The sequence below is a fragment of the Microtus oregoni genome, unplaced genomic scaffold, assembly GCF_018167655.1.
Source record: "Microtus oregoni isolate MIOR12 unplaced genomic scaffold, Mior012 000048F_ref0000485, whole genome shotgun sequence".
Classification (NCBI taxonomy): Eukaryota; Metazoa; Chordata; class Mammalia; order Rodentia; family Cricetidae; genus Microtus; species Microtus oregoni.
Genome location: NW_024543222.1, coordinates 2,034,335 through 2,049,254, shown reverse-complemented (window position 1 = coordinate 2,049,254; position 14,920 = coordinate 2,034,335). Strand labels below are relative to the sequence as shown.

The following is a 14,920-nucleotide window of genomic DNA, read 5'->3' as shown; positions in this document are numbered from 1 at the left end:
CAGGGCTCAGGACAGCAACTTTCAGCAGGGTTCAGGGAGCTTAGATGTCACCAGCATCCTCCCTCTTGGAGCAATGCAGGAGAGTGCAGCGCGCAGGACTCAGGACAGCAGCTATCTGTCAGGATTCGGGGAGCTTAGCTATCATCAGCATCCTCCCTCCTGGAGCAAGGCAAGTAATGCAGGGTGCAAGGCGGGAGCTGTCAAATCAGTCAGGTGTCAGGGCGCTGAGCAACCTTCCTCTTGCAGCAAGGCAGATAGATGAGGGCAGGACGCAGGGCTGCAGCTATCACTCCGACAGGATTCGGAGCACTGCACTGTCACCAGCATCCTCCCTCCTGGAGCACTGCAAGTGAGCTCAGGATCCTGGTCTATGCCGCCTGCCCTCGAGCTCCCTCCCCAGTGCTTCACCTCGCCCCAGAAGGCACCCTCTACAGCCCTACCAGCCCAGGCGGCCTCCGCCGCCTCGGCGCCTGCGCACTGGTTCCGTGCACACGCGCGCGCTCGCGCGCCGCTGTCAATAAAGTTCTCGCGCGCCGGAAGCGGAAGCGGCGGGTCTCCATGGCGGCGCCGGCAGCGGGCCCGGTGTTCTGGAGACGGCTGCTGGGCCTGCTCCCTGGCCGGCCCGGGCTGGCCGCGCTTCTGGGCCGGCTCTCCGACCGCCTGGGCAGGAGCCGGGAGCGCCGGCGCCGGAGGTGAGAGCGCTCGGGGCGAGGTGGGCCCGGCGGGCGGGCGGGCCCCTCGCCGTCTCCCCGCGTGCTGGCGGCCCGGCCGCGGCCCCCCGTGGGCGTGCACCGTGCAGGAGCCACCCGGGGCGCGCTCGGGGCTGCAGCGGGGTCCCCGGGGCGAAGGCTGGTGTTCTCTGGCCCTGCGGGGTCACTTGGCGGGAGTGAATCAGCCCTGCGGGGACCGGGTGCGAGCTGCCTTGCACACATCCTGCTCGAGACATTTCTCAATCCTGACTCAGTCGGCACTCAGGCCGGTGAAGAGGAAACTCTCGGAACCCTTTCTACGTGTTTTCAAAGGGCCTGTTTCTGGAAAAGTACTGAAGTGGGTTGTGTAAACGGGGAAGTAGGTTTTGAAGCAGTTTGTTCGGGCAGTGGTCCTTTAAAGTAAACATTTGCCAAGAACTGGCTCACCTAAAGAGGCCTAATGCTGTTGATAATATTTAGGGGGAAAAAAGTGTGTGTGTGTGTGTAAGTCTCTTGTGTGCAAATGATTAGAGACACTGACCCCAACGAAAGCTTTGAACCTACTTTATTAGTTGAAATATTCAGCATTTTGATTTTATAAGTGTTTTCTTCTGTTGCTGGGGCTCAAACCCAGAAACTTATACACGCTAGGCAAGTGATCTAACAATGAACCATATCCCTGGCTCTCTCTCTCCTTAAAATAATTAATTTTTTTGTGTATGAATGTTTGTGAGCGTGCTCAGGTGGTGGGAGGGGGTCGACCTGTGGAAGTTGGTTCTTTACCATGTGAGTTCAGGTGATTGAACTCGGGTCCTTGGGCTTAACAGCAAGCTCCATGGACCCCCCAGTTCTTAGAGACATAGTCGTTTGTAGCTGGGGCTGGCCTTAAACTGGCTAAGTAACTCAGGCTAGCTTAGCACTTCTGATTCTCCTGCCTCATCCTCTCAAACGCTGGGGTCACAGGTGTGAGCTATAATGGTCTACTGTCTTAGCTTTTGATATCCAAGTTCCATGGGTAAGATCTTGCGGTCTCGCTAGACAGCTAGGGAAGCAGTGACTTGTGTTGGTTCTAGATGTGGAGCCTTGATTCTCAGACTAACAGAGGGAGCTTAACCAGCCAAAGCCCAAGTTTGCTTCGGAGGAACTTTCAGGTGACAGATTCCAGGCAGAAAGGGAGTCTTGGATGTATACTGATCAGAATGTCTCCTTTGTCCAGATGTAGAGGAGGTAGCCACTCTGTTCTATAACTGAGGCTCAGCAAAAGACCTGGCCATTCTATTGGGTGGTAAAGTCAGGTGATGCTGACATCATGCTATCGGACCACTGCAAGATGTAGTTTAAGGTTTCAGAAGTTGGGCCCAAAAGATGAGGGGTTTAGGAAGCTTTGTTAATTTCCTTTTTGTTTTGAAACATTATTAATTATTGTTGAGCTTTGGTGTTGATCACTGAAGGGTGCTGGGGCATGCTACACAAATAGCCCTACTTCTGCCAGGTATCAAATCCAGGAGATCAAATATACCACTAGGTATCAAATCTACCACTGAGCAGTACCCCTAAAGCCATGTGTAGTCCAGGTTAGCTTCCAACATGCTTGCTTTGTAGATGAAGATGACTTTGCACTTCTGATCCCTTTGTCTACAGCCTGAGTGCTGGGATTCCAGTCACTGTGCCCAGTCTCATGTGCTAGGGGTAATTTCCAGGGCTCCGTGCATGCTAGACAGATAGACCCTACTTACCAATGAGCTATACCCCCAGTGCCCATTCTGCGTGACCCAGGTTAGCCTCGAACTCTGAGCACAGCGATTGCAGTCTTGTACCACCATGCCCACCTGGGGCACTTCTTTCTCTCTCCCTCCTGTTTTATTTTATTTTCTTAGTGAAAAATCTTTACAGTGTATGTATGCGTTTGTCTCAGGAATTGAACATAGGTTGTCAGGTTTGGTGACAGATACTTTTACCTGCTGAGGTAGCTCATTGGCCCCTCTAAAAAACTAAAAAGAAAAAGAAAAAAAGATTTTGCTAGTTTGAGACAGGTTCTCACTAGATATTTGGCTGACTTGGAACTCTGTGTAGATCAGACTAGCTTCAAACTCATAGAGATCCTCCTGAGTGAGTGCTGGGCTTAAAGGTGTGCACCCCCACACTTAGACCAAAGGTTTTATTTTTACTTATGTGTATCTCAGTGTGTGTGTCTGAGTGCAGGTGCCTTTGGAGGCCAGAAAAGGACATTGGATTCCTTTGGTCTAAAGTTACAGGCAGTTAGGATCCCATCTTATGTCTTAGCCATTAAGCTGTCTGTCCAGCCCATTAATAAATTTCTGAGACAGGATCTCACTATGTAGCCCTGGCTCTCCTAGAACTTCCTTTGTAGACCAGGCTGTCTTTTAAAATTTATATATATATCTGTTTATTTTGAGTCAGGGTTGAATGCAGCCCAGCCTGACTCGGGCTTCTATGTAGTTAAGTCAGGTGCAGTGTGGCAGCGAGGGTAGTCTAAATTGATTTTACAAGATTCACGTTTGTTCTGGACTCCTAGGCTGGCCTTGATCTAGGGATGGCTGAAGATGACCTTGAACACCTGAGTTCTGGGATTGTAGGCAGGTGCCTCCACGCTAAGCTCAACTTCCCAACATTTCCGCAGTACGCGCGGCTCAGTATTTCTTAGCCAAAAGATTAAGCCTACAGTTAAGTCAGAGGGTGTGGGGTGTGGGGGATTGACTGGTGGATTTCTGTGAGTCAGAACCAGAACTTGAGTTTCTCTGCCTTGCATTCAGAAGCTCTCTTTACAGTGATAACATTTAGGGTGGGGACGAGGATGACTGTGTCCACCAATGAGTGACCCTGCATGGTTTTGTCCCCGCCTCTGCCTAGTTTGGCTTGCAGCTTTTTTTGGTTCTCTGGGGCCTTAGTGTTTGGCATTATTCATGTCAGTTGTGGCCACTCACTCTCAGCTGCTGGCTTTCGATTCTTCTCCTTTGTTCCACTGTGCCTCCCAATTCCTCATTCCCCGAATGGTGTGGTTTCTTGTAATTCTCTGATCACTGATTCATTGATAATAGCTCCGTGTAGTCATGAGCTTAAGTTATTTTAGATTCTGGCTTGCCTGTCTGACTCAGCCATCGGGGGCTTGGTGAATCCTTGTGGCCAGCAGGAGGAACGGTTCTTCACTGCGTGGTTTCCTCTCAGGCTTAGCGGTGCCCATAGAGACAAAAGAACACGAGAAAACCATTTCTTATTAGTGATCCTGAGATACTGTTGCTTTCTCTGAAGCAAGTGCCTGACTCACCGTCATTGGGAGAACTAGACAGTTGATTTATTCCTCGTGTAGATGGGTCATTGCTAGGCTAGTGAGAGAGATAAAGACAAGCCCTGCCTTTACAGTGCCCGACCTGTGAGCAGACGTTCCAGGAAAGCAAGGTGGAAGGTCATGGCGATCCCTGGAGGTGGAAGGCCTCCCTGTGACACAGCACAGAGCTGTTAGCAGTGAAGTGAAGAAGGGGAGTAGGCATTTAAGGGGCAAATGATGTGACCAGGAGTGGCGGCAGCACTTGAACCATTTCTTCTTTTTCTCCTCCTCCTCCTGTTCTCCTCCTCCTCCTCCTCCTGTTCTTCTTCTTCTTCTCCTTCTCCTCCTCCTCCTCCTCCTCCTGTTCTTCTTCTTCTCCTTCTCCTTCTTCTCCTCCTCCTCCTCCTTCTTCTTCTTCTCTCTCTCTCTCTCTCTCTCTTTCTTTCTTTTTTTTTTTTTTTTCCTGAGACAGGGTTTCTCGGTGAAACAGCCCTAGCAGTCCTGGAACTAGCTCTGGAGATCAGGTTAGCCTTGAACTCTGAGATCCACCTGTCTCTGCCTCCCGAGCACTGTGATTAAAGGCCTGTGCCACCACTGCCTGCCCTTGAACCATGTCTAACAACTGATGGAGGGTTGCTAGGTAGGAGAGGAGCTATTCTCCTGGGCCGGGCCAGAGACCAAGGAAGGCAGATTTTAGGTCCTTGTGTGGTTTGTGAATGGTACAGCCCTGAGCTTTGGGAGGTAGGGGTGCTCCTGTGAAGTCAGGGGCAGTGGGTGAATAAAACTATAGAGGGCCAGATTAGAGTCAGGCCTGCTATGGGTATTGGGGGAAAGCGATGCTGAGGCAGGTCATGTGACCAAGTGTTTAGGTTGTAGCGCTTGACCGCACCGGCCGCACCGGCTTTTGGCAGTAAAAGCTGCAGGTTTATGGCTTCTGAGCTATATTGAGGTGCTCAGGTAGAGAGGACACGCCTTGGATGGCGGGGTTTGGACCAGCCATGCACAAGGCGGGCTCCTTAGCTGGAGCAGAAGAGACCTACTGGGAAATGTTGAGAGGGCCTTCTTTCCTAAGCTTGAGTTTGTTTGCCATATAAGGAAATATTCCTCTAAAACTACGTTAGTTGAGCTAAATAAATACACAACTCTTTATTTTTTAAACTTAAGCCTGTTTCCTTTGTGGGGGGCACAGAGAGACAGGGACACTGTCCTTATTTCCTAGCTTGTGAGAGGGAAACGGTGGCCACAGAGGTTCTTTCAGTTGGCGTTTCTTCCTTTGTGGTGGAAGGCTCGTGGTGCATTCTGAGACACTTCTGCTCTGAGGAGCCCTCACGCTCCCGCAGGTGCTTTCCTTTGGCCATTTCTGATGTTGGGAGTCAGCCTTTCCAACCCACTAGAGCTCTGCTTCTGGTTTAGTTTAGTTTTTGAGACAAGAGTCTCATGTAGCCCAGGCTAACCTCAAACTCTGTGTAGTTGAACAATTTACCCACTTGCCTGTGCTTCAGGCCACTGTGCTTGGCTCTAACAAGTTGTCAAGATTTTTATAGTTGTGCTGGGGTTTGAGCCACAGGCCTCTTGCACATGCTAAGCACATTCTAAGCGAGCACTTTCTCACCGACCTGTGTTCTCCTCAGTCCCCTCGTGGTTTGTTATTTGTGCAGTTAGGATGGGTGGGAAGGAGAGAATCCGAATCAAAGAGTTGTTTCCTCAGAGCTCAGATGTGACCTTGTGTGACTCACTTGCAGTTGTAGCTTGTTGGCTTGCTATTGACAGTGTCCCTGAGTGCATCTTAACTGGGGTGAGGGGTCCTGCTGGATGTGTGCTGCTAGGCAGATGGAGAATAGCCCGGGATTAAAATGCTGATAGCTAATCCCCTTGTAAATACTGATGAATGGTGAAGGAGGCAGCCTGGCGGGACCCAGGAAGGGCAAACACGGTCGGTTCATGTCACGCACTTTGTTCTTGGTATGCCTTACTAGCTGTGGGCTTTTTAGCTCTCCAGCCCCCCAATGTCATCGACTTTCTTTTGGCTCGGTACTTACTGGGGGAGTCCAGTGGCCACAGTCTTGAGTAACCTGCAGCATCACTTCCCTGACTGGACTTAGACTGCAGAAGTCAGGAAGGGCCGCTGCTGCCGGGGTTGCAGGAAGTACCGACTTCTCAGGAAGTGATGACTATTGCTCTTCTCACCAGCTCCCTTTTCACATTGACATGTGTGTGATGGGGAAGTGGGCGGGCAGAGGGCGGCCTTTTCTTAAAAAGTAGTTTCTGAAAATGTGACCAAAGACCACAGCTTCTTCTCAAGACTTATTTTGGGGCCATTTGGACACATTTGACTGGGATCCTATTATCTGTGCCAGGAACCCTCTTTCCCAGAGGGAGCCCCGAGGTCTTGTGCAGGACAAAGCCTTCCTGCTTCACAGCATTGTCCAGAGTCCCGAACGGTGACCTACAGCTTGTGTCTGTCTACAGGTCTACCTTCAGCCGAACAGCTGTCATCCTGACTGGACTTGTCTGTGCACACCCCTCAGGGGCCTGGGAGGGCCAAGAGACCCTCTCCTGAGTAAATAGTCGCTAGGAGGAGGAGAAAAAGGACCCAGGACTGGCTCGGGCCTGTCTCTGCTCACAGCTCTGCTATTGCCTGTTGTACCAGTCTATCCTCTGAGTCAACAGCCGCCGTCTTGGGGCATTCAGCTGTGCCAGCTTGAGAAGTCATTCCTGCTGGGCTTGCTGACTGTTCACCCCTCTCATTGAGGGTCAGGGGGGGGGCGCAGAGACTTCAGCTGAGTAAAGAGTGTCCATAGCAGCTGCTGCGTGCAGGGAGTGCCTGCACTTGGTCATGGAGAGGGCTGGGGTCTGTGGGCTGGGGAGGGCTGGGGAGAGGCTCCATCCTGTGCCTGTGGGGAAGTCATTTTCCTGCTGGGTAAAGAGTTTCCAGTGTGGCCTTTTGGTGGGAGCACATACACCCCAGTAACACCCCTTCGCCCTTGCCGTGCCATGAATCCACTCGAAGTGAGCTCTGGTGCTTTCACCCTTGGTGTGCTGGGGACTTTGCACCTCCCCTGGGAAGGAATTTTAGTCCCAGTGTCCCACTGGTGATAGGTAGATTGGGGTCTATGGCTCCAGGGTTGTGGGGAGCTACAGAGGGTGACGTGTATAGGCAACAGTGTGCTTCTGGGGTGGGGTTTGTCTTTCTCACTCTCTACTGAGAATGGGGGAGCTAGGCAGAGTCTCTCTGCGGCCCACCCACAGGTGAGGCAAGCCAGTGTCTTTCCATAGATGCAGGCAGCTCCCCAGAACTTGGTGTGATGGGCATTCCTGCTGCTCCACCCAAGTGCTTGTGGCTTTCTGCTTGACAATTTTGAGCTCAGTTGGCACTATTGTCCTGTGCCCCTCATGGAGGAGTGTTGAGGGGGACACTGCCCTGCCTAGGACGCTCTGGTATGTCAGGCTAATTTTGCCATCCATAGGGGGCTCGAAGAAGCGTGTCCATGCCTTGCTCTGGGCTGGTTGAATCTCTTAGTCCTTGGGGTGGTGGGAAGAAGCCCGTTGCCATGCTTTCACATCCCCTGTGCCCACGTCACAGGACCCTGTTGGTAGGGTGAATTTATCTGCAGTGTCTACAGGAGGCCTTAAGTCTGGCTGAACTTTCACCCAGAGTCAGGTGTCTTGTGGGTGTGGCCTGAGCAGCTAATTGAGAGAGGATGCTGTCCTGGGTCCTCAGGACTGCCGGCTGAGGATAGCTTTGCACTGTTGACCCCTCGTGCTGAGGGTGACATGTCCTCTCCTAGGCTTTGGGTGTCAGGTAGGGGAATCATTGGCCTGCAGGCCCTCTTCTGTCTACTCCCTGGACATTCCAGGAGGAAGGAGGGGCCTTCAGAGAGGAAAGGCCCACAGAGCCTGATGTCTGTTTGTACCACTTCCTTCTCTGTGTTACTAGAACTGGGTGCTAGATGCTATCTAGACAGAGATGACTTAGGGGAACCAGCTGTGATGTGGACATTGTGCTTGTGCAGTGGCTCGGTTCCTTAAATGGGAACGTGACAAGATGAGTAACCATAGCCTCTGCCTTGAAGCTCTCAGACTTAGTTTTCGATAGGACTCTCTCTCTCTCTCTCTTTCATTTTCCGAGACTGAAATCTGTTCTGAAAACTAGCTCTTGTAGTTCGAGACCAGGCTGGCCTCAAACTCACAGACATCTGCCTGCCTCTGCCCTCTGGAGTGCTGGGATTAAAGGTGTGCACCACCACCATCTGATTTTGCTTCTTTTTCTTTAAAAAAAAAAAAAAATCCTTGACTGTCTGTCTGTGAGTGCCACTCACTTGCTGTATTAAGTTTTCTTTCTCTCTTCTCCTGTCATCTGAATTTCAGGTTATTGAATTCAGGTTGTCAGGCTTGGCAGCGAGGGCCTTCCTTCACCACGGACCCAGGCCATGCTGTTTCTTAGTAAACGGCCTGGCTTAGGGGAAATCACTCGTGCAGGTAGGTGGCCCCCGGACTGGATGACTGTACAGTGGGTCTGGTGCTTTTTTCTGGGACAGACCTCAGGAGTTGCATTGTGGGAAGCCAGGAACAGCCTCCACAGTGTTGGCCCTAGAACAGACCAGGCTCAAGCTCCTCCAGTCCAGATGGGTCTCCTGTGTGTGTGCTGTCATTGTGGGGTCCTTTACTGGTGCACATCCCCATGAGTGTGTGGAAGCAACATGAAGTCTGGACTGTCTCTACAGTGAATCGGCAAACTCTGCTGGCCTTGCAGCTCCTTCTTGCTCACAAAAATAAACCTGTCAGTACACAGATTGAACAGGAAGTCAGTACACAGATTAAACAGGAAGTCAGTACAGAGAAGCCTGCAACAACTTCTGGACTGAGGCCCCAGTGGAACATTCCCAGGGAGAGCTGCTGGCAGGGGAGAGGCCTGCTCAAGGTTGCCACCCCTGCAGTCACTGCTGCCATTGTGGCTGTTTAGGCCTGCCCTGATACTTTATAGGGTATGAGTATGGGTGCACACAGCACCCACTGGTTTCTGGATGCTTCTGTTGCTCAGGTTTCACCTTGTCACCTCCCCTCCCCTCCCTCCCCTTTGACCATGTGTGTCTGACAGAACTCTGGCCCTGCTCTGGACTGTCTGGTGTGGATGAGTATCATCACCTTCCTCTATGTGAGCTGGTGGGCATCTCTGCCCACATGGTCGCTCTGTGGGTCTGAGGGTGTGGCACGGAGTAAAGCAGGCAGACCAGGTCCTCTCTCATCTGCTCTACATGGTGGGCATGTGCCATGAGACGGAGGCTCAGGCTGCACCTCTTGGGGGTCTCCCAGGTTAGCTGGGAGGTTTCCTGGTTCTCCCTCTTCCTCTAAGCCTGCCCGGGCAGCAATCACACTCAGGACTTTTGTTTGCAAACCAGCAGCAACGGGAAGGATGCCCTCCCCTCCCCTTCCCTGCTGAGAGCAGGGAGATGCTGCATTCTCATCTCTGCACAGGTGGCCAGGGCCTGATGAAGTCTTCCCAGACCCAGGGAGCCACTACCTTCCACTGTTGACTGAAATTTTCTTGGCAGTGAGTTGGTCATGGTAGACCGGTGGGCTTTCTGGGAAGTGCAGCTGGGGGCCATCTGGTGTCTTGCAGTGCTGGAGCCCTGGGCAGAGTCATTGCTGGAGTGGACCAACAGTGAAATCATCTTCCTGGAATCTTCATTGAGCCCCAGGGTGCTGAGGAAATGCTGCCCAGAACCCTTCCCAGTCGCACACTGGAAGGCTCCCTGCTGCTCTCTGCAGTCTGGGATTTAGAGTGGTTTGTGTGGGGTTTTGCACGGGGCAGCAGGGGCATGGCTCAGCCTGGATACACTGAGGCTTCCTGGGGTGTAGCTTCATGCTTGTGCGGTCAGCCTCATGTTGATGGGACCCTGGAAGATGTGTCTGACAGCTGAGGGGCCTTCTTGTCAAGGCAGCCCCTCCAAAGATCAGCCCTTTCCCCACGGCACTGCACAGCCTTTCTCCCTACAGCAGTTGTAAAGAGATTTGGTGTTCTAAGTCCTCTGACAGCGGAGCCCAGGAGTCCTGAGTCTCCTGGCTCTTCATTGTTATTCTTCCTGGCCAACCTTGTTTCCAGTATCCTAGGAGGGAATTTAAAAACATGTGTCTTTTGTTTACTTTTTTGCAATTTTGTACCTTTATACAATGTGTCTTGATCCTATCTCCCAGCAGAATCTTCATATCCTTTCCTTTTTAAAAATAAAAACATTCCTTTTTGTTTCTGCCGCTGAGCCTGTGTGTGCAAGTGGCATGTACTGTGTATCCACTAGCCTGGAGTTGCTGCTGTGAGCTGCCCAGTGTTGGGGACTGAGCGCGTGCCCTCTGCCAGAGCAGCCAGAGCCCCTAACTGCTGAGCTGCTGCTCCTGCCCTCCTTCCCAGCGAGTGCAGTCAGAGCTGGCTGCTGGAATGCCAACTGATGTGGTTGGCATACCCTTGTGCTGGCACTGTGGCCGCCTCGAGTTCATGGGCGCAGCAGCCACATCACACCCAGAAGCCAGCATTTCACAGCTCTCCTCGTCACCATCCTTCAGCTCGTAAATCCCTGCTGTTCTCTTCCTGGGCGCTCTCTGAGGCTTGGTGAGCTCCCTGGAGATGTCCAGTTCAGGCTGAGCACTCAGCAATCACTTACTCTCAACCCTCTAACCAGTTACAAGTTTTCATTAACTGCTGGCCACTACAGAAAGGCTTCTCTGGCCAAGGTTGAGAGCAGCCCATGGGCATAGCCATAGATATTTAGAAGGCAGTTTAACAACACGTCTATTTAGCAAAAAAAGAAAAGAAAAACAACAACAAAGCCAAAAACAAAGACAGTAATAGGTTCCCCCTAGAGCTTGACTTTCTAAGCCATGGACCTTTGATCAGATTTACAGTACCAGGAATGAATTCCTTCCTGTGGATGGGCCTTAGAGGACAGAAGGTGGCTGGTCACCCTGCATCCTTCATGCCACTGTTGCACCATGGGGCATTTTGCCTGTGGGGGGCTGGTCACTGCTGGTGCCACCATGGATGACTTTCTTCCCCGCTGGTGTGCATAGCACCACTCAGGTCATCCAGGTGCAGTCCCCAGTGTCCTACAGCTAAGGCGTGTTGTGTCTTCAGCAGTCTTGCTATCTGGTTCTGGGGGAATCCAAGAACAGCATCAATAGCCTGTGTTTGGGGGCTTCTGGGCCATCCCTGACAAGTAACCACCAGTAGCCAGGGTTTTCTGAGGCATGTTGATGTCAAAGGGGCAGATTTAGCCAGGCAGGAACTTTGTGAGCTTTTTTGTGGCTGCTTTTACTCGGCCCCTGAGTTATTGGGAGTGATTTTGGTTGGGTTTGTATATAGGCATTGCCATTTTAGTTGTGCAACACCGACTGCTTCGAGGTGCTGGGAGGGAGGAGGACTTAAATTATGTGGGGAAATGTGAAATGGCCAAACTCTCCCAAAAGAATCAGTCAGTCCACAGAGGTATTTGACACAGTAGCTCATGTGCATGTTTCTTTAACCAGGTCACCATGGCTGTTACTGGCTCCCTTGCTGTCCCCAACTGTTCCTCAGATCACCTCCCCACCTTGCTGCCTATGTCCCGAGGGTGTGCACAGGTTCCAGTGGATCAGAAACCTGGTCCCGGAATTTGGAGTCCCCAGCTCTCACGTCAGGGTGCTTTCTTCCCCTGCAGAGTTCTTCGAGCTCTTAAAGGTAAGTCGTTTGAGGAACTGAGACAGGAGTTGGATGGGGGCAGGGTGTCAAGGTTTGCTAGGCCCTGACACCCACTCTGGTGCAGCATTGCTTAGCTTTTGCCTCTTCTGTCAGATTTCACCTTCATCTAGGGCTGAGTTGAGCAGAAACCTCTTGGGGAGCCAGTGTCCCAGAACAGGGAGGCGCGACAACATGGCTAGACTCTTGAGTGTGGAGGCAGTGAGGACTGGTAGCCCCCAGTCCTCTGCTAAAAGATGAGGGGGGCTGTGATGAAAATCCCTTCCCTGGGTGGCAGCATCATCTGGGTAGCTGTGTTGCCTAGGGGAGTCTGAGGTGGGATCTGATGAGTATGTGCAGTGGCCACTTGGTCACAGGGCCCTTCAGATCAGGAGCCTTGCTGGCATCCTGGATCACTGGCGTCTGTCTGGTGTGTACTTCCTTCTCCTTGGAAGTGATGTCCAGTTCATAGTCGGACTGCTCACTGGAATGAAGTAATTCAGTGCTAATTAACCCTTAACTACGTGAACTCTGTTCATATTAGCAATGGCTCTGGAATGGAGATCTGGTGACCAGCAGAGTGCTGGGAGATAGCAGAGACCCAGATTCAGCTTCATCTCTGGAGAAAGTGAGCGCTCATCGACAGAAAGCCTGCTGTCTCCCTGCTCTCACCTCTGTCTGAGCTGGTCCACACTTAGCTGCATTTCTGGCGGACTCATTCTTTGTGTGTGTGCGCCCATGGGCAGGGCTGAGCTGGGTTCATGCCCATGTGTGGGCCAGTGCCCATGCGGCCCCTTGCTCTTGTTGCACCCTGCTTCTCCATTCTCTTCCTCATTGTCTGTGAGGTTGGTCCTGCAGTGTCCTCCCTCTGACCCGAATAACTGGTTATCCCAGGTGTCAGGAGGCCGGGTCATGCTCTGCACCTGCCCACAGGTGCAGAGCGAACTCTTCTGCTGCTGAAGAGAAGCAGCAGGGGGCCTGCATTACTTTGTCCCTGGACCAGAGGGCAGACTGGAGGACCAGCAGGCTCCCTTGTCTTTCACCACCTGACATGTGTGACAGATGTTGGCCCTCTGGTCTTTGGCTGTTCCTGTGCCTGCCTTCTACAGGGGTTGTCTGGGATCCTGGCATGCTGTAGTGAGCAGCCCTGTAGACTTTGGTGGTTGGGGCTGAATTGACTCCGCCTGTTTTTTTTCTCTACAACCTCGATTTTAATAGATAACAAAACAAAGGAAGTAGCAGCCTGAGGATGTTGTTTGTTTTTTCCTTGTGCCTAAGCATTTCCCAGGGGTGTGTTCATGCATCTGTCTAGTCAATATGCCCAACTTCCTGAGTGGACCGTACTAGCTGGGGTGATAGCCCTTTTTCAGCTGCATAGCCCTTTTTCAGCTGCAGGCTTGTGCTGTGTTTGTGGGCCTCCTTCTAAGTATGCTTTCCTGTGTCCTTTGGAGTTGGTCTTTGCAATTTTGGGAGACAGAATCCCATGTTGCCTCAGCTGGCCCCTAACTCAATATAAACTCCCATCTTCCTTTCTTATCTCACGAGGGCTGGGACAACAGATGTGGCAGTGTGCACTGCTGTGCTTTGTGTGCTTGCTGACGTTCCTGGGGGGTGGCTGTCTAGGGCTTTGAATTTGAAGATGGATCCTTTATTCTCCTGGGCTGGAGCAGGGCCTAGAGAGGACACTGGCTGTTGAGACAACTTGGGATGTGTTGTCTTTCATGTGTGCCTGTGCCTGTGCATGTGTGTACCCATGCTTGATCACAGACAGCCAGACTTCAGATGTTGGCAAATGCAGCTTTCTGTCCCCTTCCTGCCAGTCCTTCTTCCCAGAGGTATTGAAAAGTCTCCATGCTCCTTTTGGACGTGTGCCTGTGGGGTTCATCCGTGAGGTTGTGTGTTTTCTGTTTTAGCAGCACATTGTGGGGGTGAGCTCTCATCAGGGTGCACAGATCTCCCTCATCCTGGTAGAGTGCCCGCCTCACAGTCATGAAGATATGAGTCCCATCCCCAGCACTACAGGAAAGGCTGGGTGAGGTGGCTGGACTCCTAGGGCCTGCTGGCCAGCCAGACTGCTTGGTGAGTTCCAGGCTAGTGTCACCCTATCTCAAAACAAAACATGGTAGAATAAACCCAAAGTGGTTCCATGTCCCCATATGTATGTCTACACACTTACATGTGACCAGCACTTAGACAAATACACATATGTAAATATATAATACATACATTCATGTGTGCCCCTGATCTCCTTCACTCATTAGTGGTTGTGTGGTGATTTTGTTGTCCCATTAGACTGTGCCTTGCTTTGCGTACTGAATATTTGAATTAAGGTTGTGCGCCCTCCTTTGGGAAGTCACTGTGTCTGTGCTCGGCTAATTGGAGAATTAACGGTGAGGACGTAGAGCCAGCCATTCAGCTTAGATGTGATTTGCCTCCCAGTGGACTACAAAAACAATGAATGTAACATAGAATTGTTACTCCTTTTCCAGGGGCAGATAAAAACAGCCAAGAGGCGAGTTGTGATGGCATCCCTCTACTTGGGGACAGGACCTTTGGAGCAGGAACTGGTAAGGCTTAGGGGCAGGGCAGCAGGTGGAGCCAGCTCCACAGTGTTGACTCCAGCTGCCTTTCTGGCCTCTGCACATAGGTGTCCCTAGTGCATGACGATGGTGTAGGAGACCCAATTGTACTGGCCAGCAGTTCCCCAATTCTTACAGGGCTGTTTGGGCTGCTCTCTCTGACATAACCCAGAGGCTGCATCAGGTCCATGGCCTGCTTTTGTGTGACCCGAAGAATTGCCACTGATTTCCAAGGAAACCTAAAGGTTGCGAGTCATGTAAGGTTTATGACATTCACCTGTCAGCGCGTTATAGGGGCACGGGCACACTCGTCCTCTCCTATGTCAGTGTGGTTGTAGGGGCACGGGCATACTCGTCCTCTCCCGTGTCAGTGCGGTTGTAGGGGCACGGGCACACTCGTCCTCTCCCGTGTCAGTGCGGTTGTAGGGGCACGGGCACACTCGTCCTCTCCCGTGTCAGTGAGGTTGTAGGGGCACGGGCACACTCGTCCTCTCCCGTGTCAGTGCGGTTGTAGGGGCACGGGCACACTCGTCCTCTCCTATGTCAGTGCGGTTGTAGGGGCACGGGCACACTCGTCCTCTCCCGTGTCAGTGCGGTTGTAGGGGCACGGGCACACTCGTCCTCTCCCGTGTCAGTGCGGTTGTAGGGGCACGGGCACACT

General features: G+C 52.0%; 1 protein-coding gene across 1 annotated transcript in view; it reads left to right on the top strand.

Annotated features, from left to right (window-relative positions):
• Positions 1-541: 541 nt before the first annotated feature.
• Pgs1 (phosphatidylglycerophosphate synthase 1) overlaps positions 542-14,920 on the top strand; it is a 37,286-nt gene continuing 22,907 nt past the window's right edge. Inside the window, exons 1-3 of the mRNA XM_041635882.1 lie at positions 542-692; positions 11,494-11,683; positions 14,170-14,247. Of these exons, the coding sequence (XP_041491816.1) occupies positions 559-692; positions 11,494-11,683; positions 14,170-14,247 (402 nt within the window). The 5' untranslated portion in view covers positions 542-558. The remainder of the gene's footprint in view (positions 693-11,493; positions 11,684-14,169; positions 14,248-14,920) is intronic.